At 41.6% G+C, this 16,572-nt stretch overlaps 1 protein-coding gene across 12 annotated transcripts in view; it reads left to right on the top strand.

Annotated features, from left to right (window-relative positions):
• Positions 1–16,572, top strand: part of UBAP2 (ubiquitin associated protein 2) — a 112,241-nt gene that overhangs the window by 19,729 nt on the left and 75,940 nt on the right. For all 12 annotated transcript variants that reach the window (XM_062626645.1, XM_062626644.1, XM_062626650.1 and 9 more), the window contains 4 exons: positions 3,729–3,868; positions 7,388–7,465; positions 9,106–9,216; positions 16,267–16,420. In XM_062626645.1, the coding sequence (XP_062482629.1) occupies positions 3,770–3,868; positions 7,388–7,465; positions 9,106–9,216; positions 16,267–16,420 (442 nt within the window). In that variant the 5' untranslated portion in view covers positions 3,729–3,769. Of the gene's footprint in view, positions 1–3,728; positions 3,869–7,387; positions 7,466–9,105; positions 9,217–16,266; positions 16,421–16,572 lie in introns of those variants that run through there.

Genomic DNA, 16,572 nt, shown 5'->3' with positions numbered 1-16,572 from the left:
AATTAACTACTGATCAAAAGTTTTTTTTTTTAATGTTTTTGGTTTGTTTAGGCTTTGGTTTTTATGTTTGTTTGTTTTTTAAGTAGAAGTAAAGACAACCTTCCTCTTGAGGTACAAGAATGCATCAATGAAAAAATGGTTTAGAGCAGTCTTGTGCTTCTCTTCTTTATTGTGATGAATCAGTGTGACCACATTCTTTACACAACAGTTTTAGGAAGTCCAGTGTCTAATGCTTTCTCCTCCTTTTTTGCTAGTTCTCTAAGGGTCTGTTTTATTTACGGTGTATCTATTTCCAAAACATACAGATGTTTTGTCTGCTTGCTAGAGTTGCAGTGTGTCTGCAAGGTCAAGTATTAACTGCTGATGAGGGACTTTTGCACTGAGCCAGACCCTGACATGGAAGCTGAAACATCTGCTTGTCTGAATATTTTCTTTTGTTTAATATTTATTAAACAGATTTTAATTGAGTTGTCTTCCAATCTCGGATCTTCTTTACTCATTTGGTCTGCAGTTAAAATTTAGTTCATCAGTTTGTAATATCCTACTTATTGCTATGACAACAGCCTGCCAAACAGACTTTTAATATGAGAAGTTGGGGGAGAGTGAGAAGCTGCTTTGCAAGCAAGGAAGTGTTCTTGTTCAGCCAATTAATGATGTCCCACTTAATGCTCACAATTCTAGTCTCTTTGGTAATTTGTAGGCAGGGGCTATCTGCCTCTCTTCTGCCTGCTGCTTTGGTACTCTAAGGAGTAGGTGTGGTAGGGTGTGAAACCTCAGCCCATTGGTGAGGGCATACCTGTGCAAGGGAGGTGCAGTGTGTCCCTGGTTAGTGCACTCACTGTTGGTGGTGCAGCAGAGCCCTTCTCCTGCTCCTTGTGCATGCTAATGGAGCTGGGCTGGTTGCACTGTCAGGACACTGTGTGTAGACAGTGGGAGCCAGCTAAGGGGAAATAAAATAGCTTTATTTTGAAACCTCTCTTCGTATCAAGCTGCCAACTGTGCTTTCAGGAAGGCTGGATTGTGTCTGAAATCATGTTGATTTAACGGAGAATGTCAAACTGAGGGTGTGTTTCTATACTTGCCTGAAGCAAATACAAGTCCATACTGCTGCCAGGAAGAGGCTCTCGCCTTCACTGGTTTTCTGCTTCGGACCTGTTGCAAAACTGTGCTGCTCATGGACTGCACAGTCTGCAAGATGAGGCTCTTCACAGACCCTGTTACACTGCTGAAGTTGTTTGGCTCTGTTCCCACCAGCAGGCTGCTCTTTCTGTTCTGCTTCATCCCCAAGGAGTGTTTCAAACATTTGTGTGCCTGCGTTTTTCCTTAAATCATCTTTTCATCCTGAAAACCAAACATGGCTTAAACAGCTGTGGCACACAGAGACTGTGCAATACATGTTAGGAGAGGGATAAAGACACAATCTTTTTCAGGTTCAATAAGTTGCCAGGCTGTCAGAAATGTATGCTATAGTTCAGTATCTGCTTTACAGACAAATGGGAAACTCTTTGTTTTAATGTGTGTGTGTTACTGTTGTGTCCAGAACATGGATTGCAATGTTTTGAATAGCTTAGGTGAAATTAGAGAAAATAACATGCAAATCTATGTCAGAATTCCTAGGTATCAAAATCTGCACAAGCATGATGTTAATTCAGAAATTACGAATAAATCGTGACACAGTGGAATTATAATTTCTCAACATGACTTAAATCACAGTGGGCTAATTGCAGACAATCATGTTTGAAACTAACACGTTATTTTTCAGAGAGGCTAGTGTTCGCTGGCATATTGTCTGTTTAGGGTTTTTTTCACTGCTGATTGTGCTAGGTTCAAATTATGACGAGCTGGCTGATACTTTAAAACTCCACAAAAACCCCAGCAACCCAAAGGTCATTTTCAGTCTATATAAATTTAAGTTTTCAGATGCTGACAGTCTAGTCAGCAAGCTTATAAAGCAGATTTTAGCACAAGGAGCAAAAGAAATTCCTACTGCAAGCTAAGCTGAAGACTCCAAAGTATCAGTGGACAGCAGTGAGCAGATAGTTCATGATAAGTGTTGAACTTGCTGTTCATAGCATCTCCACGTCTAGTAAATATATTGCTTTCTGTAGGACATGTCACCAGCTTGAATAACTATTATCTGGCTTTTAGGGTGTAGGGCACAGTGCTTTGAAGGTCTGTGTTCTCAAACTTAGAAGATGATGAAGTTAACTACTTTAAGAGACTGGGAGACAGATTGGCTTTGGTAAATATATTGATAAAGCTAGAGAAACACAGTGTCTCAGTTGAGCTCATACTACAGTCAGTTCCTGGTAAAGGCTGGACTTGTTAAATATGTAAGAGTTCATGGAAATATACTTCCTCCTAGCACATAAAGAAATTCAGTGTCAGGGTTCAATTTTGCCTGAAGAAAATATATTTCTAAAGTGAAGAAGAGATTTAGATGATCATGGGGTTAATTGTCTTTTTGATTCTAGATGAGGCTCCTCAGTTTTGTGAATCGATGTTCAAACTGATGCATCTCACTGCAACTGTAATTGCTAAGTAATTGTGAGTGGTAGTGAGCAGCTGGGTACTGAACACATCCATGTCTATGCGATCACAGCAGTTTGCTCCGTTTTCAGTGTTACTGTGCATTGAGCTTAGTGATAGCTGGCATGCATCAAAGCTGCTGCCCTGACAAGTTGCATGCTGAGGCATGTTCATACATTGGGGCTGCAGTAAAAGCACTTTGCTGCTTGTTTGTACATTTCTGCCCAGGTGCACCACTTGCAAGTTGTCATTAATTCCCTAGGTTTGTGTGTGGTTTTACTTCCAGGTGTCATGGGGACAGAAGCCAGGCAGTTCACTGTGACAGTTCTCATAGCCGAGATTCGTTTCCAGTTATCATAGCTACTATAAGCCATGCTCATCAGTCAGCCTTGTGTCACATGCTGTACAAGCACAGGGGGAAGAATAAATTCTTTGTTTCAAAGTAATTTTAATGCTAGAAGATGAATGAGAATGATCTGCTGCAAACTGGATAGCAGTCATTTGTGTGGGGGATTTGGGTTTTCTTTAGTTTCTTTGTTGACATACAACAAAGGTAGGTTTAAAGCAGGGTAATAGGTAGTTTTGTTAATCATTTCTGTAACTATGAGGGAGAACAAAACAGTAGTACTAGCTGGATTTAAAGGTAGGTATCATAATTTCTCTTATAAATGAAAGTTGAAAAGTAGAGTATGTGTTGCCATGACCTTTGTGTGTGTGCAGGAGAGCAGTTTGATGATGGGGAAGAGAAGAACTGCCTAGTTTGTGAATGCGATTTTTGCATTAGTGTTCTGAGAAAGTATGAGAGTGGTTAAATTCCAGGTATCAAAACAAGACAGCGTCCATTACAGAAGTTTAAGGGCTGATACAGCTGGAGCTAAAAGTTCAGCAGAGTAGCAGACAGAAAAGTCTGTGTGTTAAGTAACTGGGAAAAGCTGTGAGATTTAGATGGTGTCTGGAAGTACAGATTTAGGCAGATCCTGATCAGCTGGCAAAAATGCTTTTTATCCACTGCATTTCCCGCTTTACAGTAAAGACTGTGATAAATCCAATAATAGTGTATTAAAGCTGCTTTCTCAGGAGTCTCTTTCTAGAGTTTGTGGTAAAAGCAGGAAGAGTTCAAGCTATTGCGTTTGTGTATTATTAAATCAGTACCATGTCTTAACTCATGCTCCTTTTCTTATTTTTTTTTCCCCTTTCAGATTTTCTATTTTGTACATACATTGTTTTGTATATACTGTATATGATGACTTCGGTGGGCAGTGAACGTACCCGGGGCACTCGGGACAAAGCGCAAATTTCAACCACACAGCCAGCACAACCACAGAAACAAGTAGTACAGGTATGTGATACTACATAATTAATTTGAGTGGAAAGCGAGCATGTATTTTTTCCCCTGGGTCACTAAAAACTGAGAAAAGGGAAGAAAAAAAAACATGGTCTATTTTTGAAGAGTATGTTTGTATTTCTCTTCAATTACTCAGTAATCCAGGGCAGCAATAAGTTGTTCCTGTGTTGTTGTCTCTAAAGGAGCTTTGTGTTTTTCAGCAATATTTCCCATCAGTGGGGAATGCTGTGCTTATGTCTGTGTCAGGATTTCTGTCCTGTGACTTCAATGTCCTCAGATCTCAGTTCTTCATATACCAGCCTCCTGATTTTGGGGGATTTCTGGTCAATAGAGCAATTTGAGTGGGTGAGAAAAGTGTAGTTAGGTACATGCTATGTTCTAAGGTGTGATTCAGGGTATCTGAAAGTTGCACAATCCTAAAATTTTTGTGCAGTGTCCTCACAAAGTGAAAAGAAGATGGTCTTCCACTAGCAGATGAAACTTGTTTTGAGCATTTGTGAGACTGAAATTACCCCATTGTCTTGATTCTCAGTGGAAGAGTAGTTAAATCATGTGTTTGCTGGGTGACAGAGAGTGCAAAATGTCTCTGCTCCTGGCAACTAATTACTCTCTTGTCAGGTACTCCTCAAATTTGGACTCGGTTCAAGAATTGCCTCAGTTTGCTGCTTGCAGAGAGTGTATCAGCCTAGAGGTGCCCCTCTGGGAAATTGTCTTACTGTTTTCTAGACTGATCTTCATCATGGGTGGGCTTCTGTTCTGTTTTGTACAGTATTAATTACGTGACCTCAAAGCCCTTATCATCTTGTGTTGCAGCGCTTTGCGCAGTGGTGATTTATGCTAATGTGCAAATTTAGAAAGTGATTTTCAACAAATGAAGTTGAATTTGGTTTTGTTTTCTAACAAGTGAGGCTGCAGGATTATAGCAAGAAGGTTGACAGCAGTGGAGTATTCTGCCCAGTTTAGGGGTCTCTGGCACAAGAAAGACATTGGCAAATGGAAGGAAGTCCAGAGAATAGCTGTGGGGATGGGACATGCTCTCAGTGGGAGGTTGCACAGAGTGTCATTGGAGGACCACATTTTTTTATTGTTTGGATATCAGATGGACCTTCCTGCTTAGTCAAGCTTTACAGATCAATAGAAATGTGTGGGGTTTTACTGTTCAATCAACAATGATTAATTTTTCTGAATGCAGAGTAATATTTCTTTCCCAAATGGAGATTTCATTGTCATAATATATTGATCATCATTTAGGTTATTTGAGAAATTGCATCAAAGTTCTTTTGCATTGCTTCTGCATAATAAGTATACCATTTTTTAAAAATATCTGGGCATATTACTGTCACATAATTTTGTGTTTTGCATACTTCTGCTTTCTGATAGTTCAGAGCTGTTAGTTAAAAGTCTCCTGCACTGTTACACCACAAAGACTTCTTGAAAGGTTGAGTAAAGTTTTGGTTGTCTTAAGATGCTTCTGTTTTCTTAGCTGCAATTGAAACTTAGCTATACTCTTTTATAGGGTACTACAAAGTTACTTGTAACAGTGGTGACTTAAAGAAGAACCACTTGGTGGGGGAAAAAACCTCAAAACTTTTTGTGACTCTTATTTGGTGTTTGTGAAGTCAAAACATGACTTTGGGGGTTTTGTTGTTTTGGTTTTCTTTTTCTTCTGAATTGCCTGTTCCATCTGCATAATAATCCACTGGCATAAATATTAGTGATAATGTACCTGCTCATTTCTAAGGTCACTGCTTACATGGGTAAACTGAAGATAGTGTCACATATTTGATACTGTTATCTTTGACTTGAAACAAACATGTCGGTTTACAGAAAAAATTTAATCAATGTCTTCCTGTTTTGGGTCAAGTATGCTGTGATGTCTCTACAGAAATTACACTGTCAGAGTGTTTTTACTCTGGGTATCTTTAAGGGAAATCTCTTCACTAGCTTCAGAATTGCAATGGGCCTTAGAAAGCTGAAGTCAGAGTAAGAAAATGGATGAACAGGCTAATTCCTGAAACTATCAGACCTTGCTCTCCGCTGGGTTCTCAGCAGATACGAAGGAAGATCTCCTTTGCGCAGAGCACTGCACTGACTGGGAAGCTATTGTGGAGGCTGGACCAGGGCTGGTGTAGGGAATTCCAGAGCAGGCTCTCTTCTGTGTTACTGAGTGATGTATGATACTGTCAGCATGATGCTTTGAAAATGTGAAGCAGTGCAGAGTACTTAACTCAGTTATGAATGTTACATATGCTAACTGGCTTGGAGCAGTCGCCTTCTGAGCACAGCACATATCACTTCCCTTAAGGAACTGGGACAGCTGGAGTAACTTCTCAGAAAATAAGCAGCTGGTGGTGTATGGTGGAGTAATTTTTAGACTCTTCTCAGCATTTACAGTTCGAGACCTTCTCTAGAGCTTGTGTTTGTGGTCAACTCCAAAAGCAAAGCAGTTTGAGCCTGCTTAAGTCTGAACCTGAGGCACAAAATTTCACATAGGTATCCTCTAAAGTGGGACTGCAAAACGTGAGATTCAGCCAACTGCCTAGAGTGAATCTTTTCCTTCAAGAATTTCCGTGGATGAGTTGGGCTCCTTCCCAGTGAAGAAGTCTTCTGCAGCACATTAACTTCCATTTCCTGGCTTGCTTCTTGATCAGCCTTCTCTGGCCTGAGGTGAAAGCCTCTTCTGTTAGAGCAGAAATCAGATTAGGCCCAGGATCCTGTAGTATACGGTTATCTTTGGTATTTTCATGGAAGTGCAGTTCAAGTAGACTGCAGCACGACACTGTGAAGAGTGACCTGTATGATGAGACATGAGTGTTACTGAATTGCTTGCTTTCTGGGGAGGCCATGGCTTATTTGGATTTATGATACTTTACCACATCCATCTATTTTATTTATTTCAGCTTTTGGATGTGCCAGCATGGATTTGTGGTCCAGAAACACCAAATATTTAAACAGTAGCAAGATCCTGCAGCAGTTTTCAGAGCCCACTATTCACTTATAAAGAAAATAAGTGCAGCTGTTCATGGGCAAAATCTTAAGGCATGACTCAGTCTTTTTAAGTGCTCATAAGACTTCAGGCACTTTGTCAAGAAAGTCATGAAGATGATGTGAGCAGGAACCATCAGAGTTGTGGTTAATTTGGAAATACTGTTGCCAGTTTGTTATTATAAAACTCCAGTTCTGGAGTGGTAGATACTAAAGGCAAGTAGAAGTAATAATATCAAAGCATAGGCTTCGGTAGTAAACCCTGGTTTATTATATGTTTGTCTGTGTGGTGACCTTTAACTGTGGTTTGCATGCTGGAACATGTTGAAATTGCTTCTGTCCCAGCTAACTTTTTAACAATAAAGTGGGCATAGAGGGAGATGTTAATCCCTTCCCTATAGCACCTCTGTGCTTGTTGCATGTGTTCTTTTTGAGAATCAGAAGGAAAAATAAGTAGTGACACTGGGAGATACTTTAAAAATATATTGTTACCTTTTGTGTACTCTATTGGATGTTTGTGTTTTTCAGGCAACAGCAGAACAGATTCGCCTTGCTCAGATGATCTACGATAAGAACGATGCAGATTTTGAAGATAAAGTGAAACAAGTATGTTTCTTATGGTACAGAGGTTTTATAGCCTGCAGTAAGGTGCTCCAAAGGTGGCTTACATTTTGGAGTGTCTGTTTCTGACTTAGATGAAACCTTTTTCAGAAGGCTGTAAGTTTAAATATGAAAAGGTGCTTTTTATTGCACTGTAAAGTCTGTTTACAAGAAACTGTGGTTCTACACCTCTGGCTGTATAGTTATGTTGGCGTATTTTCCTTTAGTAGGCAAGCCTTTAAGCCAGAACTCACCTGTGCTGATGTCTCTTCCTGACTGTATCTCTGCAGTATGGGCCTGATGCCTAATGACTGTCAGAATAAAGAGTGCATTCAGCTTGTCCCCATGTACTTGGATGTGGGAAAAATGTCACCTGTGTAAACTGGGTTTACAAGTATTTTGGGTGTTTTTCAGGAAAAGTAAAAATCTAATCATGGCTTGAAGGTGAAGTGTTATTAAAAAAAAAAAAAGATAATTACCTCCCAGATCTGTGTCCATTAAAATATACAGTTATACTGTTAAAATTAAATCTTACACCGTTTCCTCTATCATGTTGAGTTTTGGGTGAAATTCTCAAGTTTCCATTACCCAGTTATAGCTGAGGACATTAACTCAAGTGGTAGTGAGACTCTGGGTCTGTGTTCTGTTGTGGGTGCTGCTGATTTTGTCTTAGTGAACACATGATAGCTCATAAAGAACCTAGAAGTACACCAGGAAGGAGAGAAGAATTAGTGTGAATGCTTTAATGCACCAAAGGAGCAGGTTTTATGATTCCTTTCCCTTTTTAAACCCCCCTGTGAAACATTATTAAGTGCTTTTCATCGTCGTTGTTATAAATTTGCTCTGTTACTGTGCCAAAAGTGAAGTCTTGTACTTCCCGAAACCAAAGGACAGTCATCAGTAGTGCCTGTAGCTCTGCTGGTGGGAAGCATGCAAGTTGAGTTTTGCATAGGAAATACCCAGTATTTTATATTTTGTATATATGTATTTCTAGATTATGTAAATTCTTTTTATTTGGGTAAAATTGCTGGATGTTCCATGAAAAGACTGATTATTTACATCCCACACTCTTCGGGATGTGCACTGCAGGTCCATGGAGTGTAATTCGGTACTACGTCTCCTTAAGCAGCCTTATGCTGCTTATGCCTTTTGTGTGACTTTATGGTGAAATGAATTGAGAGAGCTGATCTGGCTGAAAAATAAGCTTTTTCTTATCTAACTTCCTGAATTTTTTCCTGATGGATCTGTTCTCTGCTATGGCTTACCTTATATTTGTTCTCATGCAGTGGGGTGGGGTAAAGAGGAGGATGCTTGTTGAGGAAGGAGAAGGGATAGTTCTGGTGCTGTCCTGGTCTTTTGTATCTGTACTCTCATATACTACTGTATCTGGAGTGATGGCATTTGCTGTAAGCAGAATATTAAAAAAAATGGATGTGCATGATTACCATTTAAATTGTGTTTCATCCTGTCTCTTGTCTGTATCACAAGCAGATCTGTAAAAGGCAGATAACTTTATTTAGAATTTTAGTTCTTAGCTCTGATACAGTAGCTAAGTTTTTTCTTAGACTCCGTGGTGGTACTAGCTAATGCTTATTTTCTTATGATGATAATTCGGATATTTTAACCTGTCTGACTTTTAATACCAGCTTATGGAAGTGACGGGGAAAAACCAGGATGAGTGCATAGTGGCACTACATGACTGTAATGGGGATGTGAACAGAGCAATCAACATACTGCTGGAAGGAAGTTCAGACACGGTAAGTTTTTACTTTCATATTATATCACTTTGTTTGCTGTATCTTTTAATTCTAAGAATGATAAAATCAAAGAATTGTTTGGGAACCATATAATTCCAACCCTGCCACAGGCAGGGACACCTTCCACTGGACCAGGTTGCTCCAAGCCCTGTCCAACCTAGCCTTGAAAACTGGCAGGGATGGGGCAGCCACAGCTTCCCTGGGCAACCCGCACCAGTGCCTCATCACCCTCACAGGAGAGAATTTCTTCCTAATATCTAATCTATATCTCTCTTCTGCCAGTTTAAAGCCATTCCCCCTTGTCTTGTCACTACATGCCCTTGTCAAAAGTCCCTCTCCAGGTTTCTTGTAACCCCCTTTAGGCACTGGGAACTGCTCCAAGGTCTTCCTGGAGCCCTCTTTTTCTCCAAGCTGAGCAAGACCAACTCTCTCAGCCTGCTTTCATAGCAGAGCTGCTCCAGGCCTCTGATCATCTTCATGGCACACACTGCTGGGTCATGCTGAGCTTCTCATCAACCAACACCTCTATCTCCTTCTCTTCAGGGCTGCTCTCAGTTCATTCTTTGTCCAGCCTGTAGCTGTGCTTCAGATTGCACCAAACCTGGTGCAGGACCTAGCACTTGACCTTGTTGAACTTTATGGGGTTTGCACAGGCCCACCTCTAAAGCCCGTCCAGGTCCCCCTGGATGGCAGCCCTTCCCTCCAGCATGTTGACTGCGCCACACAGCTTGGTGTTGTCAGCTGACTTGATGAGAGTGCATCAATCACACTGTCCATGTCACCAACGAAGTTGAACAGGATTGGTCCCAACGCTGATCCTTGAGGGATCAACAGTGGTCTCCAGCTGGACACTGAGCCATTGACCGCAACTCTCTGAGTGCAGCCATCCAGCCAGTTCCTTATCCAGCAAGTGGTTTACCCGTCAAATCCACACCTCTCCAGTTTAGAGACAAGGACGTTATGTGGGACAGTGTCAAATGCCTTGCACGAGCCCAAGTAGAAGTTGCTCTTCCCTTATCCACCAATTCCATGGCCCCATCATAGAAGGCCACCAAATTTGTCAGGCATGATTTTCCCTTGTGAAGCCATACTGGCTGTCACTGACCACCCCATTATTGTCTTTGTGCCTTAACATAGATTCCAGGAGGATCTGCTCCATTATATTGCTGGGTGCTGAGGTGAGACTGACTGGCCTGTAGTTCCTGGGTCTTCCTTGTTTCCCTTTTTACAAACAGGGATTATAATTCCCTAATTCCAGTGAGGAGAAACTTCACCAGGCTGCCACAACTTCCAAGATACGATGGATAATGGCGTAGCAACTTCATCCACCAGTTTCCCCAGGCCCTACATCTTGTCAGGTCCCATGGACTTTAGCACCTTCAGGTTTGGGGTGGTTGGAGTTCCCCATGAAGACCAGGGCTTGTGAATGTGAGGCTGATGCTATCTGTCTATAAAGGCTTTATCCTCATGGTCTTCCTGTTCAGGTTGACTGAACAGACCCCCACTATAATGTCCCCTTGTCCCTGCTCTTCCTTTAATCTTGACCCATAAGCTCTGTCAGTTGGCTCACCATCCATCCCTGGTCAGAACTCCATGCACTCCAGTGGGTTGTTGACGTAGAAGGTGACACCCCTTCCTTATCTAGCCAGCCTGTTCTTCTTGAAGAGCCTGTATCCTTCCATTCCAACACTCCAATCATAGCAGGTGTCCCACCACATCTCTGTGATGCCAGTAAGATCACAGCTATGCAGGTGTGCACATGTCTCTAACTCCTCTTGTTTATTGCCTATGCTACATATGTTTGCAGGGAGGCATTTAGGTTGGGCCCCCAAAGCTGACTTGCTGGCTGGATTAGCAGGAATTCCTTTGTGCTGCTTTTCAGGTGCTCTCCTGCTGACCTGCGATCTCTCTTGAGGCTCTGGGCATCTGTTGCTGGCACTTGCATCTGACTGACAGGAGTGGGATGCATTGGGGTTCCCCTCCCCTTAGTACTTTAGGTTAAAGCCTTCTCCACCAGCTTGGCAGACCCGTGACCAAAGATGATCCTCCCTTTCTCTGACAGGTCTCCATCAGTCCCCAGCAGACCAGGTTTCTCAAAGCAAGTTGCATGGTCTCCCTGGCTGTGTTATCAGTCCCACAGCCATCTGTTGATTCATCAGATTTGACTGGCACTTTCAAACCCATTCCCTTTGACGGAGAGAATTGATGAAAAAACTACCTGGGCTCAAGAGTCCTTTATGCTGTCCCCAGCGCTCTGTAATCCTTCTTGTTAGTCTTCATACTGCTCCTGGCTGTATATATTGTGCCCACATGAGCGGCAGTGGGTAATAGTGTTATGAGACTTGGTAGCCTCTCAGTGACAAGCGATTGGGAAAGTCGTTTCAGAAGCTTTTGATTTCTATGTCTCAATTGAAATTCTTTTGAAGAAAATGGAGACAGGGCAGTTTCTCTTCTCTATGCATCCCCCAGGGTAGGCTGAACCTTGAAAATGTTGTGGGTGTTCAACTGGTCTCTTGCACATTCGTCTGGCTTTCACTTACATGCAGCAATTCTAACTCAGCAATGTAACTCAGTGCTCTTATCAGACACAGGCCTGTTTTTGCTGCAGTATTTGTATTTACTCTGTAGCACCTCCACAACCCTGAAGCCTGAGACTAAGTGCTTGCCACAAAGGGCAGTCTTTATAAGCCTAAAGGCGAGGCAGGTGTTTTAAGTCACGTAACTTCTGTAGGTGAGCATTGTCAGTATTGAAGTTGGAGGAGGTTTCCACGTCTGAAGGTTGCATTGACATTACTGATGGCAGAGCAGGATGCAGCAAGTAGTTGGTTCTTTCACTGTGGTGCTCATTTGCCTGACTTCATCGAAAAACAAAGAGAAGACTAAACAATGTGTATATAACAACAAATAATGTCGCTTCAGATGTTGAACAGAGTAGTTTTTTATGCCAAGAGATATCAGGAAAATATGTCTTGCTGTGGTTGAAGTTTTTGCTGGAGGGACTTCTTACACTTATCTGAGGCAGTAAACTAGATTCCATTTCATCTAAATTGGGAAAACCTGGACTTCCTTTCTTTAATGCTGAACATTCGGTTATTTCCTGTGATTTGTGAGGATATGTATCCTGGCTTATTGTTAATGAGGAAACTCACCCCACACATACTCTAGGACACATACCATTCTGACTGAGGGGACTTTCTTTTCTATCCCTTTTTCATTTTTCAGAGTTGAGGTCATCTAAAGCGCCTAAGTCTGTAATACTGAGTGAAGTGGTGAGCTGGGAGTAGTAGAGCATCTCTCCTTGATTAAGTCTGTCTTGGTAATATACTGGTTTTGTGCTCTCTTGTACTTCTTGTATGTGTCATTTTGTAGTTTAAAATAGTTTCCTGGTTGATAGAGAATGTTAAATGCTTTCTTACTGTAGCCGGTTGTGATAAATGATCATGACATGAAAGAAACTTTCCAAATTCTTTTGCCATTAGAAGCAGCATGTGCATATGTTCTGCTTGTCAAAATGCCAAGTCCCTCTGAACCCACTGCTGTCTGTAGGCAAAATGCAACTTGGAAACAAATACACAGAACTTAAAGGGCTTAAGGAGGAAGGTGTATTAATTGAAAAGGAGGAAGGAGTTTTAATTCAAGGGCATGAAGAAATTTGTTCTTCATGGAGATTTATGGGCCTCCAGTTCAAAGGGTTTGTTTTAAGGCTATTATATTTCAGAACAATGCAACTGTGGATTTGATGTGAAGTTGAAAGTAGAGGTACTACTAGTTCTAAATGAAGATTCACTAATCTTTTTCTTGTTTCACTCTGCTTTGATGACCTAGAAGTTTTCTGGGAGGAGGGGGTTTATTTTTGTTTGCTTGAGTTTTTTTGGTGTTTCTTTTGGTAGTGTTTTTTGTGTTGTTTGGTTTTTGTTTTTAAAAAAACCCTCAGTTGAAAGAAGTTGTGCCTGTCTAATTTGAGGAATTAGAAGAGCAAGGAGGGGTAGATAGAATGTCTATAATTTCTTGGTTTTATGCTATGTGACTTAGTCTTTAGGAAGACTTTTCACTTGCAGTTGTGAGAATCTGGCTTTGAAAAAGACAGAGGCTTGTGGATGAGAGTAGAGCAGGACATGTTTCTTTGCCCAGGATTTCTATTCATCTAACTTCCTACAAGTGTAAGATCCATTTTATGCTCAACAATGTTTTCCTTCCTAAAACTTTGAAGATAGAACAAAGGGAACCTTTCAGATTATTCTTCTTTCCGTTTAATATGAGGCCTGCAAGGCAGCTTCTGTTACATGTTTTCAGAGGTCAGGCTCAGAACTGTCAGTTGCCTCAGGCATCCTCAACTGAAATTGTAATCAGTTAACTTACAAAAACAGGCAGCTTCAGTAGTCTGTGATGGATTCCCATGCCCAGAGGTAGTACCATCCTCTATCTTAAAGCATGTGTCCGATTTCTCAAGTCTTTCCTCAAACTATATTGTTGGAAAACATGGGTCTGATGCTTTTCATAGTCATCCTTTTGCTAATTCTTCCTGTGTCATGTAAGAACTTACCAGGGAGAGGCTGCTGCTTCTTAAGTTTTTCAGGATCATCCAGTTTGGGGTATTTTTTTAAATTGTCAGAGATCTCCGGGCACCATGCCCATCGTTGAGCTACTAGTGCATTCTGAGCTATATAGATGCTTCTTCAGTTGCCAGTGCAGTTACTTGTCCTCCTGTAAAGTGTTTCTAAAGCTCTAGTATTGATTTACTGTTACACAGTTTTGTTACAGCAGTTACGCAGGTGAAGCCATGTGATAGTGACTGGAGAAAAGTTTTTCTGCGCACAAATAACCTGGTGTTGCTCAAACTTGTAATTTTATACTTTAATCCATGCTCTCTGCAGTTCTCCTAAGTTGGTGCTGTTGTCTTCTGTAGCAGAGATGAAATTGAAAAGGACTTCAGCCTTCATTCTCACCTGGACCGTATCAAAAAATAAGAGAGAGTGACCATTCTGTTAGAACTTACCCTTTCAAAGGATAGAATCATAGAATAGTTAGGGTTGGAAAGGACCTTAAGATCACCTAATTCCAACCCCCCTGCCATGGGCAGGGACACCTCACACTAAACCATGTCACCCAAGGCTCTGTCCAACCTGGCCTTGACCGCCACCGGGGATGGAGCATTCACAACTTCCCTGGGCAACCCATTCCAGTGCCTCACCACCCTCACAGGAAAGAACTTCCTCCTTATATCCAATCTAAACTTCCCGTGTTCAAGTTTTAACCCGTTACTCCTTGTCCTGTCACTACAGTCTCTTATGAGGAGTCCCTCCCCAGCATCCTTACAGGTCCCCTTCAGATACTGGAAGGCTGCTATGAGGTCTCCATGCAGCCTTCTCTTCTCCAGGCTGAACAGCCCCAACTTTCTCAGCCTGTCTTCATACAGGAGGTGCTCCAGTCCCCTGGTCATCCTCGTGGCCCTTCTCTGGACTTGTTCCAACAGTTCCATGTCCTTTTTATGTTGAGGACCCCAGAACTGCACACAATACTCCAGGTGAGGTCTCAGGAGAGCAGAGTAGAGGGGCAGGATCACCTCCTTCAACCTGCTGGTCACGCTCCTTTTGCTGCAGCCCAGGATACGGTTGGTTTCTGGGCTGCAAGTGCACACTGAAGCCAGCTCATGTTCATTTTCTCATCAACCAACACCCCGAGTCCTTCTCCGCAGGGCTGCTCTGAATCTCTTCTCTGCCCAACCTGTAGCTGTGCCTGGGATTGCTCTGACCCAGGTGTAGGACCTTGCACTTGGCATGGGTAAATGAATGCATGGTTAAATGGATACAGTGAAACACTGAGTTTATACTTATAAACTGATTTGTTACATGCTTTCCCCATAGCATTACTTTTCTTCATTCTGGGCACCTTGGACTAGCTGGTCATTGCCTAGCTTGTGAGGACTTCTGAGTTGCTGTTGTCTGAATTGAGAGGAGGTAGGATGGGACCTAAAAGTACTGATAGCCAGCCTTTTTTGTATGATGGAGGTGCCTGTCAGAATTAATATTTTTAGTGATTCAAAGTTGATGTCTGCTTACTTTCATATGCAAATTTCCTGCGTAAATACTTTAGTTAGATTATAAGCTCACAGAGTGGGGATAGACATATAAACCTGTCTGCCATCTTAAACGTTTAGAAATAATACTTTTCTTTGCTTTGCAGCTGTTGCTCAACGGACAAGCTGTGCAACTGCATCATATATGGGATGCAGTGCTACTCTTATCAAGTGTTCTAGTCATTTTATTTTCAACTCCTACAGATTCTCTTACGGAGTCTAAATGATCCCTGAATTTATTTTAAAGACAGTGTTTAATGTTAGAGATGAAGCCTGGTTTCTGGAACTTGGTCCCTTGTCTCCTTTAGACATAACTTTTCCTGTGTGTGATAAGCTGTAGCTGCTATGGCTGGATGACTTATCATTGTCCCAGTTTTCCCAAGTTGTTGCTCTGCCATTCTGTTTCCTGGTACTTGAATTCTTGTATGTCTGGATAATGTTTTTTCTTCTCCCACCCTTAGGCCACATACTTGTCAGTCTCTTGTTCAGCGATGATTATAAGCATTTTTTCATTTCCTTGAGAGAAGATAAATCTGTGCATGCTCCCTTGTTAGGTTTATGGAGGTAGTTGAGAGGGAAACTGTTGCTTGCTTTGAAGGTTTTGTAGGCTGTGGGTGTATCTAGGCTTCCTTGAACAACTTTCTTGAACTAGTAAAAGTCCATTATAGCCAGAAATATTTGAGATCCCCTCATTCTGTAAGACAGGCCAACTTGTTAATTTCTCTTCTGTTCCCAAAAGCACAGCCCATTTTTTTCCATTTCTATCAATGAAGTTTGAAAATTATTACATACATGATCTTATGGAAATTCCTGTTTTTTTTTTTTGTTTGTTTGTTTTTTTGTTGTTGTTGTTGTTTTGGTGTTTTTTTTGTTTTTTTTTTTTTCAATAACTTAAGGGGTATGAGGTGGAATTACAGATTGAGAGCGGTCTCTTCATTTTGACTTTTGTTTCTAATTCTGTTCTACCAAAATAGACTTCCTGGGAGACTGTAGGGGGAAAGAAGAAAAGCCTTGGAAAGGAAAGTTCAGAAAACAAAGAGAACAGAGAAAAGCGAGGGGACAGAGAAGTGAGTCGTGGACGGGGAAGCTCAAACAGACGGGGAAGAGGAGGCAGCCGTGGCCGAGAGTGTACGTACAGGTGTTCATTCCTAAAGATTCAAACACTTTTCTGGTGGCTGAAACTGGCTGAGTTAGTAACAAATGCTTAATGGAATAAAGTCTGTCCAAGCTACAGCTCAGTACTGAGGGGATCATAACTTGTGCAACAGGTATGCTTGGTA

Source organism: Pezoporus occidentalis, unplaced genomic scaffold, assembly GCF_034315485.1.
Source record: "Pezoporus occidentalis ecotype Australia unplaced genomic scaffold, CSIRO_AGI_Poc_V1 ctg296, whole genome shotgun sequence".
NCBI classification, from domain to species: domain Eukaryota; kingdom Metazoa; phylum Chordata; class Aves; order Psittaciformes; family Psittacidae; genus Pezoporus; species Pezoporus occidentalis.
Note: the sequence above shows the minus strand (reverse complement) of the source record. Positions and strands in the feature narration are given on the sequence as shown.